Raw genomic sequence first — 26592 nt, forward strand, 5'->3', positions numbered from 1 at the left:
CCAACCCTTATACCCAGGCTATCCAGTTTACCTCCTTAGGGATGGTCACCAGTTCTGCTTTCTTGTGTGCTCTTCCAGAAATATTCTGCTGCATCCAAAGGATATGTGTACATATGTAGGTTCGTATCCTTTGTTGTTAAACACAAATTATAGCATACAATACATATAGCTTTACACTTTTTCTTTCTTTCTTAATGTATCTTAGCCTTTGTTCTATAAAGATATATGTATTAAGCTGCCTAAAAAAATTTTTAGTGGTGCCACAGCATTTGTAAAACCAAACAAAAAAAAAACCCCACTGCCATCGAGACAATCCCTACTCTTAGCAACCTTATGAAACAGAATAGAACTGCCCTATAGGGTTTCCAAGGCTATCAGTCTTTACAGAGGCAGACTGCCACATCTTTCTCCCACGGAGCAGCTGGTGGGTTTGAACCACTGACCTTTCAGTTAGCAACCAAACGTTTAACAACTGCACCGCCAGGGCTCCTTCAGCATTTGTACGGTACCTGTAAATAAATGTCAGGGAGGATTAAAGATGGAAAGGTAGTCTCAGGTCCAGTGGCGGAAGGTGGGCCAGGCTTAAGAATTTGCCCCCACATGCAAGGGCAGCAACATCATCAGCCTTGTGCTTTACAAGGTATGATGTGTAGAAGCAATTGTACATAAGCAAGTCGGGAAGGGTAGAGGGGCTCGGAGTGTAGGCAGGGGACTAGGATACCAGTCACATAAGAGGAAACAGGGGTACCAATGCCAGTGATGTGGTATGAGAAAAAATTCAGACAGACTTCACCAATGTCCCTGGAGAAGGAGCTGTCAAGGGTGATTCCAGAACTGGATTGCTGCTGTTGACAACATCGTGAAAACTGTATTCCCACAGTCCCTGTAGAGGTTTATGCCTTTGTCAGCACCATGGATTACATGTGGTGCACAGCTTTTCTTACAACTGAAGGAAATCAGAAGTAGGACCTGTGACATTGAAGTAAAAGCATGACAAGCCATGTTTGATATGGCACATGTTCCTTTTTGTCTGGGTTTAGGTTTCCCCTTATATAGAGTATGATAGTATTGTTTCTTATTTTAAAATCTGTTCATCATTTTTCTCCAATGCTTGGATAAACATACTATGTTCTTTAAGTGTTTTAAGTATCAAGTGGTGTAAACAGTAATTTCAAAAAAACAAAAAAGAGAGAAGTAATATACCAAAAACCTTTAATGTAGTCTATCAGTATATTGTTAAGACAATGGCGTTTATTTTCATTTTGAGGTTTCCAAGGTGGTTATGCAAAATTAATAAACACCTCAAAGATACTTGTACTACCTCCTTCTATCAGAGCAAGCAGAGATAACAGAAACCGTGTCTGTCTGTTTTGGTTTACTGTTCTATTTCAATGCCCCACAAATTTCCTAGCACATAGTAAATATTCCGTAAATATTTGAGAAGGGAGTTGCTGCGTAAATTTAAATCAAAGGCTTCTCTTAAACAGAAGTTTTGTGTCAGTTTTAGATTTGATGGTAATCTTATCATATCTGATATTAAAAAAACTAAAAACCAAACTCGTTGCCGTTGAGTCATTTCTGACTCATAGCAACGTTATAGGACAGAATTAGAAATCTCCTTAGCCATTCACGAGGCAGTTAGAGAAGAGGATCATAGGCAAACACTGTGGCTGAATGGATTAGCACTAATTCGTTCAGTTCTGGCCTGGGGAAGGTGGTTCTCCCTGGGAGTTAAAGTGATGATGTTACAAATCTGACTGTTTGGGGTCAGATCCGCTGTGGTACACTCATTTGTTTCTCAGCAGGAAAGGAAACATCCCTTTGTATAGCTCCATTAGACATTGTGTCACAAAATCCATGGTTGAGATTTCAGGCGATTCATTAGATGTGCTAGAGTGCCTGTACGTAAATTGTTATTTATTTTTTCATTACCTGTGTTCAAATTGTGCTGCTAGGGAGTAATAAGAAATAGAATTGTCATTCTATTAGCACAAAGAATAATCAACGTATAAGTAATAAACTTTTTTTTTTTTTTAAGTAATAAACTTAGGAGCATAATGTCTTGGGAAATAAGACAATAGGAAACAAACTGAAGTGTGTATTCTGTACAAGTAACAGTTTTAATGAGTGTACTCAAATTGTTCTGTGAAATAGCACAGGGGTTAAAAGCTCAGTTCTCCTCTAACCTGACTGTGTAACCCTGGGCAAATTGAAATTAAGTAACTTCTCTGAGCCACAGTTTCCTGCCTATAAGGTGAGAGCAGTGTTATTCTTAGCCTTGGATTCATAGGGTTAGCACAGGGTATGGCAAATGTAAAAAGGAGAAGTTAGGAAATTTAGTAGAAAAATATTATTTCAGTAGTTTCCAAGTTGCTTTGCATAATGGTCATTTTTATTATGAAATATTATTTTTTCATCTCTTAATTTTTTCGTAAGGTAGAAGGTTGTAAACATAGGTCCTCTTTTGCATAAGTGATGCATATTGCTATATGAACTGTTCGCGTTTTCCACCAAAATACTGTCCCTAATATTGGTAAAATATAAAAGGTGAATCTTTTTCCTGTGTTAAACTTTTTATAAATCAAGTATCAGAGAGGCTCTTGAAATTTCAAATAGAAAAACTTTTCTCCTGACCATCAAGGCAGTGGAAATCTTTTGTCTTTTCATGATCTAGATCATCTCAAAAAAAAAAAATCTTTGTGTTCTAATTTTCTTTTTTGGATTTCTGTATGGTTGTCTTAGAAAATTACTCTTTTGCATTAAAAAAAAAAACAACTATAAACATGCATATAAAACCAAACTGCAGTTGAAAGTGCATACGAGCAAAATGGAAGCCTTGCTCTGCAGGTCTGATACAGAAACCCGAGGAGTTTTTCTGCCTTTGCTGATTCCTAGCTCCGTTCACAGCATACCAGCTAGAAAAATGGAGTCGATGTCCTCACACAGCTATCTGCCAGGCTCTTGTCAAATATAGACAGTCTTGACAAAGGAGTTTCTTAGGCAGAGGGCTTAGTAGAATTTTTTTTTTTTTTCAAAATCTGCAAAGAATTTCATGGGTCAGCATCACTGAGAATTATCTAAAGTTGGTTAAAACTTGACTATTAAATATTTGTAATAGATATATAATTTGTATGATTTTCTTTGTCATGATACTTTGAACCACTTTATTAGGAGTTTTAATTATATCCTTCATATGAGACATATCCTTGAGAATCTGCAGAGATATGAATTTCAGATTACTGGCCTGAAAGGTATATTGTACTTCTTCCCTAACTCTGCACAGCAACACCCAGGAAGTGGTCCACAAACTTCTCAGAAACCACTTTCACTTAGTCCAGTTTGTAAAAGTAAGTAATTTATTCGAAGTCTGTCTGTTAAACCTGGAAACACCTAAAATGTGAACAAAGAACTAGGGAATCTCTTACTGTGACCTATCTTTTTAACTCTCAGTTTCTCATTACAGCCTTTTAAAATCTACTAAAACACTTCTGGAAGGTTTGAGTTTATCATAAGGAGTATGATTATCTAGTCAAATCCTTCATAATATACCAACTCTGTGAATCTCTGGAAATTACTTTCAAGTCACAAAAAAAAAAATAAAAATTTTTTTTTTTTAATCAGTGTGGTTTAAATTTCCTCTAAAAGGTAGAAAAATTTTAAAGACTTGTATCATTGAGATGACTCAGGATTTCACCACCATTTCGTATGTTAAGCACAAATGGATGGTAGGGACTGTCGTTTCTTCAGCTACTAACTATACTGCTTAAAGAAGCGGATGTCTTAAAGGTGCCAAACTGTCATCCTGAGTCTCACATATTGTACCCATAAATTAGTCTCTCCTTCCTCTAGCCCGTTGCCATCTAGTCGATTCAAACTCATAGCGACCCTATAGGACAGAATAGTACTGGCCCCATAGGGTTTCCAAGGAGCGCTGGTGGATTTGCCCTGCTGACTTTTGGTTAGCAGCCAAGCTCTTAACCACTGCACCACCAGGGTTCCCTAGCTCTCTTTTATATGGGGAGTTGTGGGATCTGTCTTGGGAGGTAGGGATGGATTTCAAATACATTTTTATTGTTTTTCCTTTCTCCTGACTGAATTTCTTAGGAAACCAAAAAAGACAGGAAAGAAAAATATTCACTGTACATTTATTGAATCAACAGGAATGATGGCTAAGTACATATGTAGAGAGTTTAGAGAAATACGTTTCTTTCACTCACAGGTAAAAGGCTTACCGTGTTTCCAAGTTTAACTCCTGAGAAGCCGTGTCCACTTCTCCTTCTGATCACCTGGGCACAGGTTTCTAGATTGTCTTTCCTGCTCTCCATCCCCGTTCAGTCTGATTAGGGGCCACCACCTAATGTCTGGAGAGAAATCATGGAAACAGTGTATCAACCCCAAAGGAAAAGGTAGCTTTCTGACTTTAGTGAGAAGGGAATTCTGCAGTTGCTGCAGCATTCTATTCTTTGCAGGTGTGGTCATAGCAAAAACAATAGCTTACTTTTATTACATTCTTGTTCTTTTGTACTAGGTACTGTACTAAGGCCACCACCCGTTCGTCAGTTTGTTATATTGTAGTGGCTTGTGTGTTGCTATGACACTATGATGCCACCAGTATTTCAAATACCAGCAGTGTCACTCATGGTGGACAGGTTTCAATGGAGCTTCCTGACTAAAACATACTTGAAAAAAGGTCTAGAGATGTACTTCCACAAATTAGCCAACAAAAACCCTATGGATCACAGAACATTGTCAGAGACTTCTACTCACTCACTTTGGGCGAGTCATCAGGATAGACCGACTGCTGGAGAAGAATGTCACGTTTGGTAAAGTAGAAGGCCAACAAAGATGAGGGAAACAGTCAATGAGATGGAATGACACAATGGCCACAACACCGGACTCAAACATAACGATCATGAAGATGGCCCTGGACCAGGCAGTGTTTGTACTTTTATACTGGGGGTCGCCATGAGTTAGAGCCAACTCAGCAGCAACTAAAAACAACAGCAACAAGTGCTAAAGCTTTTAGAGGGACAATCATGTTTATATCTGACAGCATTACTAGACAGGTACTATGCTGCCCGTTTTACAGATGAGGAATCAGAGGCAAAGAAAGGTTAACTTGACCAAACACAGATAGCTAAGCAGCACTGGCGGATGTCATTGGATTCCAGAGTCTAAGCAAAAGGTGTTGTGAAAATTAAACAAAGCATATATTGTTAAATACTTTAAAACAATGTCTGGCATGTAGGAAACACCCCAGAAAAGTCAGCCATTAATTATCATGCTCATCATGGTTATTATTCCATTAGCATATTATTCCTGGGGCAGGAGAGTTCCTTATTCTCAGCTACTGTAAGAGGTGATTTTGAACAGCCACTCCACTCACTATTTAAATTTCTCTGCTTAACCCTAGAATATGACCCCAAACCAGTTGCATGTTTGATTATGGATACCAGTGTTTCCCCTCACTGATAATGTTTTACAGGAAATGAATAGTTAGGCACATTTGATATTAGGTTAACAAGCGCAGGAATACGTATTTTTCAACACCATGGTACAAGAAAGCCCTTTATGGAATTGCTAATTTTTTCTAGCTGAGTCTGACTTGCTGACACCCTGTAAGCTTCCAATTTAACTTATAGGACGGTCAGGCCAGAAGTGCTGAAGTTGTCATCTCTACCCTTTTAAGCTCAGCGTATACGTGTTATGCAGACAAACCTCACTGTTTTGGGAAGCAGCCACTATTGAATGGCTTCTGAAAGAAATCCAGAATAAGCAAGTTATTGACCTGATTCCAGAAAAAGGGAGAGGAAAAAAAAGAATTTGGGCTATCCCAGGTTTTGTTTTGATATGTCCCCTGAGTCTAATACATACGTTTTGTATTGCTTTGAAAAATAGTTTAGGCAGGTTTTAAACCACACAGAGTTTCCCTCCGCTGCCTTTTGTAGGTCCTTCAGTAACTGTGAATTTCACTTTTACCACTAGCAAAGCTGTTTCAGCTTTTTGGCCTGAAAATTTTAAGATCTTAGTTTAACTTTGAATGTGTTAATGTATCCCCATCAGATGCATACTTTATTTTTTATGTTACATTGTAGGAAGATTGCTCAAATGCTGTCTGGCACACTGCTTGCTCCAAGTAGGTCCCAGTGTAGAAAGCCAACATTGTTACATTTTAAAGAACCGGTTTAGTAAAAAGCGTAAACATTACCCAAAAATGAAAATAACCTACAAACAAATAATCTGTTCTCCCTTCCCGTGATTTAAGACTGCCTCAAGCCTAAGCATGTGGTTGACAAGTCCCATCAAACACGTTGTTTGGTCTCATACGAACTAAATGCGTCCCCCTTTTTTTAAAACAAAATTCAGAGAGTCTGGCTTGTGTGCGGAAACCTAGGTGAAATTGTTCACACAAATCCATAGAGTTTCTCTTTCGAGAAAGCATCCCCACTCCTGCTACCCCAGTGCCTGAATATTCTTTATCTCCTTTTTGACCACATGTCTGAACTCTTCCAGGAGCTAGCTCCCTGAAACCTAGAATTATAGATAAATGCTCTCCTACCAGCCTGCCCCCTTGCCACTCTGCCCACAGCTTGTTGACATTTCTGAGGGAGTGAGCCATGCCTTGTGACTTCTTTGCATCCCTGCCACCCATATCTTTTGATGAGTCACCATCGCCATAAAAGTGACAGTTTATAGGAAACGGACTATGCTCTAGGTCTGTCTGCGTAAGATGTTCTCTGCTTTTGTAGTACCAGCACTGTTTGTCTCAATTACGGATAGAGGCTTTGAGTTCTTGTAGCTAGTGACTGCAGGATCCTGAAATTAAACCTGGAGTGCCCTGAGTCCAAAGAGGCTTTTTGTTTTTTTAATAGTCACACCTTATATTGTTTTTCATCCCCCAAATTTTCTGACTTGTTTTATTAACACCCCCCCGCCGCCCATTATCCGCAGTTCAAATCCACCAGCCGCTCTTTGGAAGCCCTGTGGGGCAGTTATATTCTGTCCTGTAGGGTCACTATGAGTCAGAACGGACTCCACAGCAACGGGTTTGGTGTTTGTTTATCCTCCTTTCCTGCCTCCTCTCCCCATTGCCACCAGGATTACAAAGCAGATGAAAAAGGAATGTCCTTACGGAAAATGGTGGTGTTTGGACATGTTGTGTTTATAGAATTCAGTAGAGGGCCTACATTGTGTTTTACCGATATAACAGTTGTACATAAAATATTATTTTAACAGTTGTATATATGTAATCATAAAAAAAATTTTTTTTTTTATATATGTAATCATGGAAATGGTATGCATTTGGGGTTTGCACTGATAAAAAGCAGATAATGATTTTTCTTTATTCCTAAATTTACTTAAATAATTAAGAAAAAGAGTCCAACATTAGCTTTCTCTCTTCTCCTGTGGATTCAAGAATGTGGTTTTGGTAACAGTTTCTCAGAGACGCCAGTTGTGACCATCTCCAAGCCGTTGATTGGGTTAATTTGCTTATTTTCAGAAAATGGATTATATATTCTGAGCAGCCTCTTCCTGGCTAAATTGAGGGGAATAGCAAGAGCCTGGATGTCTGCCGACCCGGTTTCTCCCAGAATGCTTCCGTCTGCGTTTGAGTTATTGCCGCCACTAGAGAATATTTAATACCAAGCTCAAAATAAGTGTTTAGGAGGCTTTCAGTGGTGGTTTAAAATAATTACCATGAGAGCTTTGGTAAAAAAAATCTTTATCCACAAAATCATGTAAATTATATAATTATATTCCCTACCTCACTCTTCCTTCCTTTCCCTGGATTTATCTTCCTTTGCTACATGTCCCTACCCCAGTGCTGAAACAGACTTGGACATTAAATCGACACTTCTCTGCCTCTCTCCCTAGTGTACCCACAGTGAGACGAAATGCCTCACGTACAAGGGGTCACTTGCCTGATGGAACCTATCATAATTCCAAATCCCAAACCTCTGCCGAGGAGCTGAGAGCAATTTACCAAGTTCTGCAACTTCCTCTCCTTACCTGCTTCCATTCTGTGACCTGTGACCTTTTTTGGATGGCATGGTCCTACTGGGAGATTGGACCATTTCCTCAATTACAGTGTTTTATATCTGCCCCCACCCTGGAAATCCCATATCTGTGGATCAGCAAAGCATGGGGTTTTGGGTTTTTTTGTTTTTTTTTTTTTTTGTCTGTTTGCCTCTGCATTATCTTTAGCAATACGTATTGATTAAATGCATTCGTTTGGCTGCCTTCCATCACACTGTTTCGGAGGATTTCTTTGACCATATGTTTTTAATGACTTAACCTTCTCTCTGCACTTACCCTTTAAAAAAAAATTATATAGTTTTTGTTCTTTATGAATATGTTTTTAAAGGTTATATCCTGGTATAAACTAGGAATTTAAAAACACCAAAGCTTTTTAATCAAAATGAGGCTTTGAACTGATGCCTTCTGTTCAAACCCCTGCTGAGAATTTGCATTTCTAACAAGTTCCCGGAAAGTTATACTTAAGAATCACTTGGCAGTCTTGTTAAACTGTAGATTCTGATTCAGTGTATCTGGGGTAGAAATAAGGAGCCCTGATGGCTCAGTGGTTAAAGCACTCGGCTGCAAACTGAAGGGTTAGCGGTTTGAACTCACTAGTCGCCCTGCAGGAGAAAGATGTGACAATCTGCTTCCGTAAAGATTTACAACCTTGAAAACCCTATGGGGCAGTTCTACCCTATTCTGTAGGGTCACTATGAGTTGGAATCAACTTGAGGGCAGTTGGGATGGAAATGCAGATTATAAGCAGGGAACCTGTTAGAAATGCAAATTCTAACCAGCTGAACCAGTTCAAAGCCTCCCCCCCCCCCCCCCAAATCAAAAGCGTCATCAAAGAGAGCTAGTCATCACACTGACTGGAATGAATTCTAAATGGCCCAGTTTTATATTAAGGTAGTTTCTCTCTACTCTCAGCTACCTAATTATTCTCTTACTTCAACTGCAGTAGCTGGAGAAGTGACTGACGTATGTGTTGTGTAGGAATATATGGTATGTCCAGTGTTCCGCTGAATCAATAACACGTGGTAGAAAAATAAGTAATTTTTAAGCATTTACCCACGTTGCTATTATGGGAGTCATAGCTCACCCTTTAAGAACGTGCTAACATTGTCCATACTTGATATGGTCGTAATATATTATTAAGAATGTTCTTGGAATGTTCCATTAATTTGTACTTTTAGGGTGTGAACATTTGGAAAATGTAAAAGTAGAGAAAGAAGGAAAGATCATTTGGCCATAAATTCGTAAATACCTCATGTCTTAAATGATGATGAGATGGGGTCACAAACCACCGGAACAGCTAATAAAATAGGGGTCAATTTAACACTTACATGTGTGTATGTATATATGTGTGTCTATCCATTTATATATACATTTATGCATATACATATATGCACACATTCTCTTGACATTATAAATTAACATTATAATAGGTTTAAAAGGTACAGCTTTAGAAAACTAAAGTAAGGTTTTTTGTTTTGTTTTGTTTTTTCCCAAGTGAATATTTATTTCTCTGCTTTGAAAAACCATTAGTACCAAAGAAGTTAAAGTTCATAGCATTATATCTGAAGAATGCAAGCAAAACGAGCCCTATGTGTTTCCTCTATAAATTATTTTACACAAAATATTTATGAAGCTCTCACTTGTATGTAATGCTGTTTTTTATAATTTTATGTAAAATTTTACATATAAGAGATTTCGTATTATTTATGGGAGCTTAACGTCTAACATATATATTGATGTGATGATCCGTGTAAAAATCCAGATATTAAAAGTTCCAAATCAGTTTGTAACTTCAAAGGTTATTTTCAGCCTAAGAGTTGTATCAAGGTTGGAGAAAGAAGGTAAAAAATAAGGAGAAACAATCAAGGTTCGTTATATAAATACTTGTTCTCATACCAAGAACTGTATACTGTACGAAAGGAGATAATGCGATCTTTTCTAGAATTAAAGAGAAGACAGATTTCCAGCTACTTTTTATGTAGGAAGACAAAGAGCTGGCAGACTTGAGTGTTAGCAGGCAAAAGATAGACTGAAGTAAAATTACCACCAGGAGATTTCAGAAGGAATTAAAATGATCTCAGTAATAGAGCAATTGGATCCTACTGATGTTGGGTAGTGTTTCAGTTTGCTGATCGTCCTTCAGTACGAGGTGGTACTTCTTTTACCCTAACGTCAGCAGAAGAGAAGGAACTAGTCTTTACTGATTTCAACCCTGTGCCAAGCACTGGACAGGGCATTTTAATTATAAATAAAGGAGTGAACATATTTTATCATCACATTTGCCCTCCAAAATGGCTATTAACCCAGTTATGAATGAAAAAGCTAGGATTCATAGAAGCAACCTGCCAGAGGAATGATAGCCAGTAAGCGGCAGAGTCAGGATACAGCCCAAGCCTTTCTGATACCTTCTAGAGTTAGTCAAACAAAAAAATAAAATAATGAGGAAATGGATTGAATTACATTTATACCCCCATATGGAAAAATTTCTCGATGGAGCATGAAATAAACTTACCCATAATATAATACTTTTTCACGTAAAGTGTGATATAATTCTTCCTAGAACACTGAGCTTGTGTAGCTCCCTGGTGCAAAGAGGGGACTTGGAGTTCTTGGTGCCTTTACTTACTTACTTAAGTGACGGGAACAGTTCATTATTTCTCATTTTCATTTAATTTTTCCATCTTACATCATTAAGGAAAATTTTCAAAGTAAAACAGTAATTTTTCCTTCTTAAGGAAGGTGAAAAATGTTGGGTTAGCTTATTTACTCTGTATCCTCTGGAGCTGGGGAATTTGAGGAAACCTTGAGTTCTGAGCCATGCGTATGGTTTGAGTTTCTGGAACTCTAGTTCTTTACAATGTGGTTGTGTCATCATTTGATTTCAAATGTTATAAGTGCCAAAGAGCATCGTGTGCGCTCTCACTGGCTAGCCTCAGCTTTCTCATGTTCCACTTTTCTGTAGCGCACTTGCACATTATACGGTGACATAAGACTGCTCTTAACACTAATTGGTGACATATGCACATCAGCTGACAGGCTCTGAAGCTATTTTACAGTGGCTGTGGCTCCAGCCGAAAACCCTGGTGGTGTAGTGGTTAAGTGCTACGGCTGCTAACCAAAGGGTCGGCAGTTCGAATCCGCCAAACACTCCTAGGAAGCTCCATGGGGCAGTTCTACTCCGTCCCTATGAGTCAAAATCAACTGAACGGCACTGGGTTTGGTTTGGTTTGGTTTTTTTTTTTGGTGCCTCCAGCCAGTTACTTTGTCTCAGAGAGTCTCCATCTTTGTTCAGCAAGATTCTTGCGAGCCTTTTTTGTAACATTGTGTTAGATTTTGCCCTTTCTATGAAAAGAAGTGAAAACGGAAACCTGTGATGTTGATATTATAGCAGGAAGCACTGGCTTCATAAACTTAAGTCCGTTCTCACAAAGGTGGAAGTTGTGTGGTCCGTCAGAAGTGATTGATTACCCCCAATTGTATGATCATTAGACTTCACTGGCAGTAAACTTTGTGTCCAGTTGTGAGGGAAAAGAACAAGTCAGAGCACAATGAAATACATTGTTAGATATTGTGTCTGAAAGTCAACATGTAATTCGGAATTTTGATTTTTTTCTCCCCTTTCTGGGAACTGAACGCCCCTCATAAGTTTATCATTTGACCTGCACATATTTAACACATTCCCAGGCATGAGTAAGTATAAATGTTGAACTTACTTGTATTCAAACACAAACACCAAATATTCTCTAAATTAAATAAATGTAGATAGGTTATTTTCTTTTAAGGCTTGCTCTTAGGGTTAGCCTTGCTGATGATGTCCTTTAGGATATATAGGAGTGATCACACATTATTTACTTTAATTACAAGTAAATAACTGCTGCCCAGGAGCAAGGTGGAGACCCTGGTGGCACAGTAGTTAAGAGCTATGACTGCTAACCAAAAGGTCAGCAGTTTGAATCCACCAGCCATTGCTTGGAAAACGTATGGGGCAGTTCTGCTCTGTCCTGTAGGGTCGCTGTGCATCAGAATCTACTCGACGGCAACTGGTTTTCTTAGGAGCAAGGTGTGGAAGTACCACTCTTAGGTGTTGCATGTTGGACTATTTATCCACAATCTTCACTTCATGTCTGCTCTGTGAATATTTGGCTAACCAGTCTTCTAGCCGAAGACTTTCCTTTTCGTTTCCTTAGGGATATTTCCAATTCTCTACTAGGGCGTTCCTTGGACTTGTTTCTAAGTAAGACTATCTGTCCTGTAAACCTCTGGACAGAAATCAGGAAAAAAAAACAAGAAGGCTAAGAGCTGAAAAGAGTTGTTTTTATGCAGGTGCTTTCTGCAACATTACATTTGGGGCCATCAAAAATATAGTTCTTAGGTGGCCTAACATGTTCTTTGCACATCTGGCCTCTGGGTTCTTTAGACTGTTCCAAGCAGAGTTTTGCCAAAATTAAAATGACAACTTGCATGCTCTGATACTTTCCAAACAAATCAGGGCTTTCGATTTATTTCACTTCAAAATTTGGTCAGCTTTCATTGTCCAGGGCACCCTCTGTGATTTTATCAAGGGTTTCCTCACTGAAGGTCATACAAAAGTAATGAAAAAGATTACCATAAAACTGCCATTCTCTGATTTCTTAAAGATTGTTGCTTTTTTAATTTTATTTTATTGGAGGATATTATATGAATGTTAACTATTCTACCAGCCTGTTCCCTAAGAATTTAAATGAGATTTCATTAAGACCTTTCGGTCACAGTTATCTTTAGTGAGGAATTTGACTTTGCTTAGTTATCTGCCAACCCTATTACTTTAACTCCCCCCCCCACTATGTGTCTTATAAACTATATAAATATTGGCTAGTTCTCATTGCCCCACTGTTCCTGATCACTTAGTAGCTAGCCTAGGAGTTATTCTATTATATTCTTCAGATAATTTATATTATTTGAGGAGAAGTGGGTATTGGATGATAGCTACCTCTTTGTTCTCCTTTGCCTCTAGAATATGAGTGGTCTCAGTAACATCTTCTTTATTCTAATTCAGTGTCTCCAAGATTACATAGGAGTTTTACAGACAGCAGAAAAATTGTCTTAAAATGGTCACACGAGAAAGCCTTTTTAACTTCCCATAAGTTCTTTCATCATTAATAATTTAGTTTTCTTTTCAGCTACTAAATTTTTATTAGTTTTAGTCCACCCTTTCTTAAAGGGCCTCAGTGTTAAAGGGTAGATAGAGATACAAACAGATAAACTAGTATATACATTGTGCTGCATTATGTAGGTATAAACAGAGTATTTAGGGAACCTAAAAAATGCAAATATTTGTCTCTCCTGGAGGATTCATAAAAATAGAGTCAAGGGAAGATTTCTTGGTTTATTTGTTCATTGTTTTTAGAATAAGAAAATCATGACCTAGTATCTAGGCTTAAAGAAAAAATAGTGATAATGGGGAGAATGAAGATGCAGGAAAAAAGTGTGAGAAACACAGGTGCAAAAAAGAAAACTGTTCTTCCCCCTAGGTTAAGAATTAGAGGGAATTAGGTAAAAGAGTCCCTGGATGGTATAAATGGTTAATGTGCTCAGCTGCTAACTGAAAGGTTGGAGGTTGGAGTCCACCCAGAGGCACCCGGGAAATGAAAAAGGAGGCTCAGAGGAGAATTGATGCATTTGAATTATGGTGTCGGTGAAGAATATCGAGTATACTGTGGATTGCTAGAAGAAGAAACAAATCAGTCATCGAAGAAATACAGCCAGAATGCTCCCTAGAAGCAAAGATGGCAAGACTTTGGCTCACTTACTTTGGATACGATATCAAGAAAGACCACTCTCTAGAAAAGTATATTATTTTTGGTAAAGTAGATGGTCAGTGAAAATGAGGGAACTATTCTGTGAAATGAATTGATATGGTAGCTGCAACAGTGAGCTCAAACATACCAAAGACCGAGGGTGGTGCAAGATGTGGCAATGTTGCATTCTATTACACACAAGATCACCGTGAGTCGGAGCTGACTCAGTGGCAACTAACAAAAAATGGATATAAGTATACCCATTGCCGTCAAGTCAATTCCAACTCATAGCGACCCTATAGGTCAGAGTAGAACTGCCCCATAGAGTTTCCACGGAGAGCCTGGTGGGTTTGAACTGCCGACTTTTTTGGTTAGCATCAGTAGCACTTAACCACTACGCCTCCAGGGTTTCAAGATATAAGTATAGACCAGCGGTAATGAGCACCCATATAAGAGAAGAGGGCTGTAGGAGAGGCTGTCCTCCAGGTGAAGTGTTTTTGTTTGTTCTCTTTTGTTTTTTCATTCTCCGTTGTTAAGACTAAGAACAAAGAAGAAGTATTGGTTGTGGGCTAAATTGAAAGTTAGCAAGACAGGAAAGTACAATGGGAAGTCAAGGACTGAGGGTTCTAATGAGCACTTGGCTGCGCATGGTGCTGTGGGTATAGGGAGAGTAGAGTTGAATTGTTGACTAGAATGTCCACATGGGGTCCTGGTTGGGGGAGGTATGTGGCTTCCTCTTACCTGGCTCCCTGCCTGGACCCTGGTCTTTTCCCTTGTCTACCTGTTTCCCCAAATTGCCTTGAATGTCCCCGATTATGGCAACGGATGCTCATTTTCTTTCAGTCGACAAATAAATGTTTAAACATTTCCCCCTTCAGTAGCCAGAAAGAAAACAAAGCAACAGCTAATATAGTAATAAATTTATCTCTAGCTACAGGAGATAAGCTTCAATGCAATACGGCCATAAAGTGTGGTTCCCAGGCTTAAGGGAGAAGCAATAAACTTTCATAAATAAAAGAATTTTAAAACACTCCTGGCAGTAAATAAGGATAAAATATAACTTGTAACTGGTAGCATACAGCTAACAACAGAGCTACTTATAAAAGAAAACTGCAAACTAAAATAAGAAAATTTTTGCAGCTGTTGTTATTATTGTTACCTTGCACCCTAGGTGGGCTGGCAAGAGAATTCACTGTGGGAAGTTTTTGCCTCACCTTCTGGAATGTTCTCTCTGTTACCTCTCCTGACACCTTTTGATTTGCCGAAGATCTGTGATAATCACCAAGGAAACCCAGGGGTAATGATGCCACAAATAGGAGAGTCTTCAACAAATTTAAAGGTGTGAGAGGTCTTAGAAAGCGAGGGGGTGGGGAGGAGAGGAGTGTGTACCACAGGTTGGTTAATGAGGACACTTGCACGGTCCTGAGGCTTACTTGGAGCCCTGGTGCCACAGTGGTCAGGAGCTCAGCTGTTAACCAAAAGATCAGTAATTCAAGTCCACTGCCCACTCCTTGGAAACTGTACGGGGCAGTTCTCCGCTGTCCTGTAGAGTCGCTATGAGTCAGAATCGGCTTGACGGCAACAGGTTTGGTTTTTGGTATTTGAGGTTTACTTGACTCTCAGTTTTGCATTGTAGCTCTTCTTTCAAGAAATTCAAAGTTCTCCCAAAGTCCAGCTGAGATTTCATTTCAGGTTTTCAACCCAGGAGTCACTTGGCGATAGCTTAAAATATGCAGATGCATTTAGTGAGCAGTGCTTTGGTTTGAAGGACTGTTGCGTAATGGATTATTTGTTCTCTAGAAAATTGGGGACCAAGCAGTGGAAGACTTTATCCTCTCTCTCTTTTTAAAATCACAAAAAGAAAATAGAGGAAAAGATGGAGTTCGACCACTGGGATAAAACCAGAATTTATTAGTACTCTCATTCAACAAGGGCATTTTTCCTGAGCATCTGTAATGGGCAATCACTGTGTCTGTTGCTGGGAAACAGGTTAGGTACGTTCTTTCCCCTCAAGCAACTGAGAACTTTCCTACCATAGAGGAAGTTACACTTGGTAGCAGTGGGATGAGCCAAGGACAGTGAGTCTACGTTAAGCTTGGTTTTATAAGGCAGGTAGACTCTGCTCTGATGGGAAGGGCATTCCAGAGAGAAGGAAGTAAAGGAGTCAAGATGATGGAGTATATAGCAGTAGAAGCTAGGGAAGATGAAAACGTGAAGGAGAGTTGGGTTGCCATTTGTAGAAAGCCTTAAATACCATTTTGAAGAGTTTGAAGTTTACCATGTAGGCAGTGGGAAGCTATAGAAAGGTTTTAGAACAAAAAGTGGCATGTTTTGTGTTTTAAACTTATTTTATGAAGAGAAAGCTCTGCTGGCGGTAAAGACAAGATGAAAGACAGATGATGAGAGCTCTAGGGGAAACAACAATGAATGGCGTGCGCATTCTGTTTTCTAACTCACTGTGCCTGGTGCTGTCTGAAGTTTGATTTTTTTTTTTTTTTTAACTGAATCACATAGAGAAAACAGGATAACACAGAGCTTTAATTCTGTGTTTGGTTTCACTTCTCAGTAGCTGCATATTCTTGGGAAGGAACTTAAACGCCCTAGGTCTTATCTTTCTCAACCACACAATGAGAATCATAGTAGAACCTTCTGCATAACTTTGTATCAATAACCAGTTACCATCAAATCGACTCCAACTCATGGCAGCCCACCCCATGTGTCCCAGAGTAGAACTGTGCTCTATAGAGTTTTCATGGGCTGGTTTTTTGAACATGGACCACCAGGCCTTTCTTCCAGATGCCTCTGGGTGGATTTGAATGTCCAACCTTTCGGTTAGCAGGTGAGTCATTAAGCATTTGCACCACCGGGGATTCCGCATGGGGTTGTAACAAGTGTTAATTGAAATATTGTGTCTATACCTGTAACCCTTGGAACAGTGGCCAGTGTGTAGATGTGTTAAATGTTACCTGCTATTATTTTATTTCATTCATCAGATCAGTGATTTATTTATTCATTAATTTGATCTATGTAAATTTGCTTTTAAGACAATACAGGTTATTATTGATTGTCATTGGTAAATCTTGCTTACAGAATAATAACTGACATTTTCACCTCCTTTCGTAAATCCTCTTGGGCCCAAAATTTCCAGCAAGAAATAGGAGGGCGAGACCCATAAATTAGAACAGGAACTTCCCCCTGATGTAAAGTGTGAACTGAAAATTTTGCAAGAATGCTGCTCTGTGCTGGTCCTTTGTGTCACTAGGTGTGTAATGGGGGACAAGAAAGTGTTAAGTAAAGTTTCACTATGGGAGAGACTAGACAGTCTGACTTACAGTGCAGCATGGTTTTATTATTTTGACAAACAGATTCTGAAATTCCAGAACAGAGTTAGAGCCAAATTTGAATACAAATGCAGAAACACCTTTAAAAATCTCCAGGATAAAATTTAAATTACCTCTGCTTTGCTTCCTTCTTTGTAAAGATAACTGCAGTTGGACAACCACATTCTCAACTTAGAACAGTAATTATATTTCCCATGAATATGATAAATTATTATATAAAATATTACAGGTATTATAGGTATATTATGCTGTATAGATGTAGATTTGTGGTTGTTGTATAAATATATATTTGTATTATATAAAACGGCAGGTTCAGATATTGGCACTCAGAAAAAAATCTAATCAGAGAGAAGTTATTCCTTGTATTTCCTTGTCCAAAGCTAGTGTTAGGGCTTTTGTGAAACAGGAAGCTTTTCCACTAGGTTATAGGAAGAGTCTACAGGATTTGGAGAGAAAAGCTCGACGTCTAGAAACTTTTCCTTTGAAGAGCTGGAAAGCAGTGTTGACAGAGAGAGACAAATGCATCCCCTCTGTATAGCTGAGATGAACAAAGCTTTCCTTGACGTAAAGGGTTTTGTGTGTATGTGTGTGTGCGCCAGAGAGTAAACTCTTCATTGATGGGGGGGGGGTTGTGTCTTTTATTTGATCCACCAAGATTACCAAGCCAAATTTCACCATCTGCATCTAAAATACAGCATCATGAAATCATGATTAAAGTTATAGAAGCTAGTTCACAAAGTGGCGAGAGATTACAGATACGGCATTTCCTCTACTTGGTCACTAGGAATTAAATTTCCATAGCGTTGAGTACTTTAGAAAGAATACCCATAAATTATTTAAATTATATACCCCAACTTTTACCTGGATTCACGGCTAAGTAATTTTGACTAGCTAATTTAAAAAATATATATATATACTGAAAATAGTCTGCAGCATTGTGATTGTGTGGTTAAAATAAGGAGCTAAAAAGGCAGGCAGATAACAGGAACAGGTGACTTACAGTCTAGACCCCAACCCTGCCGGGAACAGATGTGAGCCTTCAAGGGAATAACTGACTTTTCCTGATAATGTTTGTCCAATCTTCTTTGAGAGGTTTTTTGAGAATCAAATGAGTGGAGATACGCAAAAGCAATTCTAAACTTATAAAGCACTAAAAATAAATATATGCAGTTATCAAACATCCATAAGTCATCTTAATAGAAGAAGTAGGAATAAATTTTAAGGGGCATTTCTTGTTTAATTTTACAGGGGACAAGGGAAACTCTCAGTCATCACTGCACCACCCTTGGTGATGCTCTTCGGAAAGAGAATGATTTTGCTCTTATAATTGATGGGAAAACTCTCAAGTATGCCTTAACCTTTGGAGTACGACAGTATTTCCTGGACTTAGCTTTGTCATGCAAAGCTGTCATTTGCTGCAGGTAAGTTCAAGCTTTCCTTAATATTTTCAGACTTCACTGAAGAGTGACTTGATCCTAAGTGGTTGATTTTTAAAGTTCCTTGAAGTTATCCTATGCAGAATTTGTAAATGTGAGTTTATATATTCATTCGTTCATCCAAGACTCAGTGTTTGCAAACCATGATGGAATTCATTAGCAGAGCTTTTGTAAGTCAGGCCTCACAATTAATCATTATTGTTCATAATTTGAATCAGCAGTCTTGCCATTTTCTGTGAATAAATTGGATTAATTATCTGCATTTCCATCTAAGGTTATTTTTTTAAGGCCTCTATTTTCTACTATATACCTGGGTGATACAAATGCTTAATGGCTTGTTTGCTAAGTGAAAGGCTGGCTCAAGGTTTTAATCCACCCAGAGGTACCTCAGAAGAAAGGCCTGGTGATCTACTTCCAAAAAAATCAACCATTGAAAACTCTATGGAGTACAGTTCTACTTTGACACACATGGGGTCACAATGAGTCAGTGTCAACTCAATGGCAACTCAACTTAGATCTCTGATCCTGCTGATAGGACTTACTTAGGGGAATGGTACACTTAGAGGTGCTAACTCACATCATTTTCCACATAGGTGAGCATTTTCCTGTGAGATTTGTGCATTGACTATACTGCCCTTAGCCTTCTAACTTGCAGTATTGCCAGTATCCTAAATTAAAATCTGTTTTGAGTTTTCAAGGTCTAATCCATAAAAAGGAGCCTTGGTGGCGCAGTGGCTAAGTAAGCCACTGCTAACCAACAGGTTAGCAGTTCAAACCCACTAGTTGCTCCATAGGAGAAGGATGTGGCAGTCTGCTTCTGTAAAGATTTACAGCTTTAGAAATCCTATGGGGCAGTTCTGCTCTGCCCTGCAGGGTTGCTATGAGTCAAAATTGACTTGACGGCATTGGGTTTGGGTTTCAATCCATAAAATTGCATTTTTGTTACCTATTTAGCTCCAGGTCTTCCTGAATTTCTTGTCAGGGAATCGTCTTCGTTTTCTTTGTGTAAGCTGTTTAAACTATGTCTTCCTAAAATCTAAAGTATATTCGTGACTCTTGCCAGTCACTTCCCTTCTGGTCACCATGAAACCTAAGGACTTTTCTCTTTGCCATCCATTTGTTTCATCTTACCAACCAGTCAGACTAGGGCCAGGGTAGCCATATATCAGATTGCTTTCTCTTCCTGGGAGACGAAATGTTAGCAGGGCTTCTCAAGAACATCTCAGAGTCTGTGCTTTTAACTGAATTTTTAAAACTGTTCTATTTGCTTTTATTGTTTTCTTTTAAAAGATACTTATGAATAAAGGAATGTGATGCTCTTTATAGCTGTCTTTGTCAGGGATTATTCACTTAAATATCCTATATATATATAATGTGTTCTCCAAACTTGGAAGCTATACCTTATATTTTCTAAACTTCAATTGATACATACTTTCTAAAATATAATTTAAACCATACTCAGTAAGTATCCTTTATAAGCATCATTTCAGCCTACAAAATTATATCATACTCAGAGAATTAAGCATTGCTTATTATTCCCAGGAATCCAGTTGTTTTAGTTATCTAAGTTCCTTTTCTTCTCCATGGCGCATATTAAGAAAATAATACTGTTTTAAAGCTCTTGGCCAGTATATTGTACAGATGTTTAATATTACTAATAATCGAGCACTTTGCTGAAAATCGTGAAGAACGAGTTGGAAATAATTTCATCTTGACAGTCTCGTTTGCACTTTGGTATGCTTGTGCCTTTTACAATCTGCTTCTGCAGTGACTCTTCATGGTTGTTTGTTAGTCTCTTGATAGAGTCTTAGTAATGTTAAGCTCTGACACTCTTCCATCGGGATAATGTCGTGCCAGACTTGCTCATATAGTCGTATTTACTAATTGGGATCATAAGGATCAACAGAAGATTGCTCAGAGGCACGTGAATGACATGACTGTTGGCTCCTACTTGGAAACAGAACCCAGAGCTCTTGAGATAAAATGACCTGTTCAGTTTAGTCGCTGTTACGTGCCTGCTGTGTGCCGGACATAGATTCTGCACATACAAAGAGGAGTAAGCCTTGCTACCTGCCCTCCCTCATGCTTCTTTCTTGGTCTGTGTTAAGTAGAATCATAACTGGTTTGAAAGATGTGGGAGGGCAGTTTTCATAATGCAGTCATAGCAGCTGAGCCTCATTCTTAGAGCATTGCTAACTCAGTACCTCCCACCATTCTTCAAAAAGTCGAACCACAAAATTAAACAATAGCAGAAGGAGAGAAAAACTAGAAAGCAGACTCAAGGGAGAAAAAAATATGTTCTGTGCTTGTGAAATTCCCTCCCGAGATCCTTGTTCTGGATACTCACAAGTCACATGGAGCTCAGGGCTCCTCCAGGCCCCAGGCCCCTGGGAGGGACTCACACTCTGCTGTGCACATGCAGCTCCACTCTGAAACTGAGCTTATAAAGATGTGTGTGGCCCTTTCCTCCCTCCGTCCTGTTTTATGCATGTTTGAGGACCGTGAAGGTCCCTATGCAGACACTGAGTTTTATTTAGAGTTTTAGTATTGGGTTTTTTTTTTTTTTTTTTTAAGTAAAATGTCTTCCCTCAGCTTTTTTCTTGGAATTACCATCATACTCTTTTTTCCCATAAGGACTGTGGTTCAGCTTCCGGCCTGACTTTGAGAATCGATCTAAGCCCATAATTACATCAGTGCCACTGCCGGATTTATGTCTGTGCACCTTCTTGGCATCAAAAACATTGGCATGGTGCCTCTTGGCATCTAAACTATTGGCACAGGCCATCTTATTGTCATTTAGCTTACTGACCGCTAAGTATAATTTCCAGGATAGCGCTTCTGCTGCTGGATAGGAATAGGTAGGTGATTCCGTATATCATTCTTTACATTTAAACCAAACTGCCACTCAGTGTTTCTCAGATGATTACAGTCTCCCAGCCTCAGGAAATTCTCCATTTTACCCCATTATAAAGTAGATACTCTAGATAAATATTGAGTATTATCTCAAAATAAAGAATGGCGCTGTTTCCTGAAGTCATTTATGTTCATTCTGGCTTCACAGGTTTTCCCCCTCAAATTTAAACCACTTTCCAGTCTGTTTCTAGTCATTCCACACATGAAGACAATTCAGAATTTAATCTTCCCCTTCAGTCTTCTGTTTGGCCATAGCTGGAGTGGAAGTAGAGGAAAGGCCTTCCCGTAATGGATAATGAGACTCTGGATGTTCGTTCCATCTTCAGTATTACGTCAGCCACTTTCTTCCCTGACATTATCAACATAAAGGGCAAAAGGCATATTTTACTGTTTGCCTAATAGACCGAGTTATAAAGATGAGAGTTTTCCCTGAAGAGTCTACAGTTGAATTGAAAGAAACAGTTGTTCTCAGTCAGTAGTCATTATGTTTCTTACTCACCACTGTTTTCTGAAGGGAATATTCAGAGACAGAACTAATCCTCTACCCCAAAATTATTCAGGGCTTTGGAGTCCTGGTATTGGTTTACAAAGTGAAGGTTGCACATTACACCTCAAATAATTTTTTTGAATATGTAAACCCAAGAAGTATAATGAAATCTGTCTTCATGTCTAACAAGTACTGTATTTTCATAGATAGTGTGTAGCCTTTGTGTTTTTACCATTGTGTGCATTTACCTTTATGATCTGAGTAGAATTATAGGAAAAGTGCATCTAGGTTCAGGGTACTGTCAGTGTTTTCCTGGTTATAAACATAAACTCCTTTGAGTTGCTTCCTTTCTATTCTATTACTCAAAGACATTGATTCTTATCATTTGGAGTGATCACAGGTACTTTTGAAGAACAAATGAAAGCTGTGGACCATCTCCTCTAGGAAAAAAAAAAATACACATACACACAAACATGCAAAATTGTTCACACCTTTGACACCAGATAGAGTCGGGGAGAGAGCTTGCTCATGACTCATGTGAAGGGTTTGTATACAGCTAAAATCAAGAGCTGTCCTGGAGAGGAACTGTACCAGATAAATAATTTCTTGTCTCAGTGACAGATGCTTTATGTCCTAAAGTCTTGCAGCTTGTAAAATTGGTATAAAGGCATTTTAGCTGGGCATTCACAAAATTCTTGTTTCAGCTCTACCCCTGTGACATTTCGATGAGATCTCTGTGGCCTTGGGTTTGTGACCTACAAAATGAAGAGATTGGCCTGTAGCAGCAATTTAAGCCCTACAGGGGACCTGGATGTATAGAGCAGACCGCAGTGGAATTGGTCTGACATAGAAAAGTAGGAAAGGCATACACATACCACCCTTCCTGGGTTATCTCCTTCCAGCTTGAAAGCTTCTGGACTAGAGGACCTCTTATGTCCCTTTCAGCTTTTGGATGAACCCTACTTCTGTTGGCCACTCCGTGCTGGCCACTTTCTGCTGCTTGGATCAGCTTAATTTGGGGAAGCATCTGTTCTACCTCTTGTAATATCCCATCCAGAAGACAGTGGGAATGTTGCAGTGAAGTATTGCTGTGTGTTAACTAGCATGCGGTTTCTAAGGTCCTAGTCAGTTCACATAACCCAGCCTTTCACAGAATTTTACATTTTTTTCCCGTAGTTGTCAGTTTAGTTTAAACAGATTTTGAAACTTACATTCTGTGACAGTTGGTTGAAAATTGGCTTCGAGCCTCCAGCTTTTAGACTGTCTAGTAATCACCGTTCTTCTACATAATTTATGTACTCATGTCTTCTCAAAAGCAGAAGTTAAATTGAAGTAAGCATTTTTCCCCAACTTGCAACATCTCTAATCAAGGTTTAACCCCCTTGTAGGCTATTTCCCCTGTAGTGTATAGAAAAACACTTGACTTCAGTGAGCGTTGTCACTTGGGAGTGGCATTCCAGGCAAAACCTTTCACCTTAGCCCCATCAAGCCATCCTCCAAAAAGAGGTCTGAAGGGACACTGAATGCTTTTTGTCGTGGCGTGAGTACACTAAATAAAGGGTCAAGGCAGATCTACTTGTTGAATCTTTTGGGATTGTCTTTAAGAATGTCTCTAAATAAATGTTCTGTTCAAAGGATAGTCCTAAAGCACAAATGAGGCTAATAAATGCTCAACAGACATTCTTTAAAAGAAAAAAAAAAAATTTGCGAATACCATTGGATGCCAAGCAGATGTTTGGCTTTGAAAAGACTTACCACTGTTAATGAATGTGTCAACCCTATGTTTGCTTCCAAGAAAATATGAATAAATGTTGGAAATGCTGAAAGAATATTTCTTTCATGCATGTAGGGCTAAAAGAAGACACAGTGAATAAATTTTATATTCATAAAATGCCCATATTTTGCTTTAATATGATAATCAACTGCTCAGCTCTGCCTACCTCATTTGCTGTTCCAGCTGTATTGGGTAATATTAAAGGCACTGCATGGGTGTATTACAGCCTAGTAGCCAGTTATGAAATACACAACCAGAGAAGACCATATTTAACAGTTGTTGTACGCCGTCAGGTCGATTCCAACTCAGCGCGACCCTATAGGACAGAGTAGAACTGCCCCATAGGGTTTCCAAGGAGTGGCTGATGGATTCGAACTGTTAACTTTTTGATTAGCAGCCTGAGCTCTTAACCACTTTGCCACCAGGGCTCCATATTTAACAGTAAACCCATTGCTGTTGAGTGGATTCTGACTCATAGCGACCCTATAGGACAGAGTAGAACTGCCCCACACAGTTTCCAAGGAGTGCATGGTGGATTCAAACTGCCAACCTTTTGGTTTGCAGCCATAGCACTTAACCACTACACCACCAGGGTTTACTGTAAAAAAAAAAAAAAGTACTCTAAAAATATTTAAGGATTCTAAATGCTACGAAATTCACTGAAATTCAACATTGTGTAGTTTTAGATATGACTCAAATTAGATAACCCACATCACTACCACCATCACCAGCCCACACATGCACACAAACCACAACTGTAGATCATATAATTCTGATGAGGTAGAGTCAGCCTATACTGGAAAGTACATAAAGCATGAGTGTCCAGCTTAGTGCATTTTCACAAAGTGAACACATTTGTGTTACCAGAACTTAAACATGACCAGAACCCAAGGAGCTCCCCAGGGGTACTTGCTATCTTAATTTCGATCGCCATCCTTCTTAAATTATATCTTATTCATTTCTGTCTTTTTTTTTTGTAGCCTATAGAGATATTATGAAATTCCCTTTCTGACCTCAAATTTGTTATCTCCGTTTTGGATCTCACTAACAGTTAAGAAGATAAACATATATAACTACACCCAAATTCTTGAGAATTCTTTTCTGTTCAGTGGTTTCATAAACATATATAACTACACCCAAATTCTTGAGAATTCTTTTCTGTTCAGCGGTTTCAAGCACAGAGCTCTGCAGCATTCCACTAAAGGCCGTCCTACAGCAGTACATAAATTAGTAAATTCAGCACTCTAGTATAGTGTTCAGTCAAATACAAACCCTCCTAATAGATGGATACGGTTCTCCTTCAGTGCTGCAGGGATAGAATGAAAACACCTCACCTTCCGACTTGCTACGGTCATGATATACGAAACCTATTGCATTTCTCTGATCTTTCCCTCTAATGACCTTGCAGTGTGGGAAAAGGAAGCAGAGTTAGTTTGGCATGACTGGTTCTCTGTAAACTCATGATGGTTTCCAGTGATGACCTTCTTTTTAATAAACCTATTCGAACCATCCGCATTTAGGTAAGTCAAAGGCTTGGTGTTTTGAACCAGGCTAGAGCTCCGGAGTCAACGCCAGGTAGAAGAGTAGAGGTTGGCTATCCAGCATGCTGTAGGGTGTGGAAGAAAGAAAAAGGAGAGACAACATCCTAGGGGAAAGAAGCTCTTGGAAACAAAAAGACATACTACAAAAGGAGTAGACAGAAAGACAAGAAATGGTTAGAAAACAAAAGTTCTGTAAGTTGAAGCGTAAGAAAGTAGGTAGTTCCAGGTAACATTCTCCAGGAAGAAGGGAGTATTTTATAAGAGCAGGGATCAGCAAACTTTTTCTGTAAAGGGTCAGGTAGTAAATATCTTAGCCTTTACATGCCATAAGGTCTCCATCACAACTACTTAACTCTGCCACTGTAGCATGAAAGCAGCTATAGATAATACATAAATGAATGGAAGTAGCTGTGTTCCAGTAAGACTTTATGTCCAGCAGACTGTAACCTAGATTTGGCCCATGAGCCATTGTCTGCAGACCCCTGTTATAGAATGTCTCCTGCACATGAGTGAATGTGGAGGAAGTTGGTTCTGACAGAACTTTCCTAGAATAACTGATAGAGTTCACCCAAGCATCCTCATCTGTAATTTCTAGACTCTTCCTTTTCTTCTCTGGAAAACTGAGATATTTTTCCATCTGTGCTCACCTGGCATGTTTGTCTTTCTCCATGATTCCTCAAAAAATGATTAGCATTCTTTCTGTGGTGACAACTGCACAGCCTGATGGCTCCATTAAATCGATTTGTGCCCTTGGATCCTTCAACTATAGATATTTTCAGAGGTTGATTTGTCTTTAAATGGGGTGTCAGTAGATACTTACATATCTCAACGAGAGAGCTATGGGGAGCCCAGGACCACAAATACCTGATCTTGCTCTGTCACCTCAATGCCTTTCCTCTGTTCTAGGAAGAAGTACTAGCAAGATGCTAAAGGACAGTGTCAGGAAAGAAATCAAGCAGGAAGATGCAAGCTAGCCTTCTGCTTAAGCTAGAAGCATACTAGGGTGTTGAACTAAAGCAAATTCTTTTTGATTTTTATTTATCCCTGGCCCTACTCTTTTCATTCCACTTTAGAAAAGCATTCTCAAATATTTGATATACGTTTCCATCCACCATGATCCATACAGTCAACTGTGTGGATCATAACAAAGTATAGATAATATTGCAAAGAATGGGAGTTCCCATACAGTTTAGTTGTGTTCCTGAGGAACCTGTACATAGTCCAAGAGGCACTCATTCAACCAGAACAAGGGGATACTGTGTGGTTTAAAATCAGAAAAGGTGTGC

The 26592-nt window shown here is 39.0% G+C and overlaps 1 protein-coding gene across 4 annotated transcripts in view; it reads left to right on the forward strand.

Moving 5' to 3' along the window:
• ATP8A1 (ATPase phospholipid transporting 8A1) overlaps positions 1–26592 on the forward strand; it is a 256187-nt gene that overhangs the window by 153393 nt on the left and 76202 nt on the right. For all 4 annotated transcript variants that reach the window (XM_064285868.1, XM_064285867.1, XM_064285869.1 and 1 more), the window contains one exon: positions 18404–18576. In XM_064285868.1, the coding sequence (XP_064141938.1) occupies positions 18404–18576 (173 nt within the window). The remainder of the gene's footprint in view (positions 1–18403; positions 18577–26592) is intronic.

This window comes from Loxodonta africana, chromosome 5 (assembly GCF_030014295.1).
Source record: "Loxodonta africana isolate mLoxAfr1 chromosome 5, mLoxAfr1.hap2, whole genome shotgun sequence".
Lineage (NCBI taxonomy): Eukaryota > Metazoa > Chordata > Mammalia > Proboscidea > Elephantidae > Loxodonta > Loxodonta africana.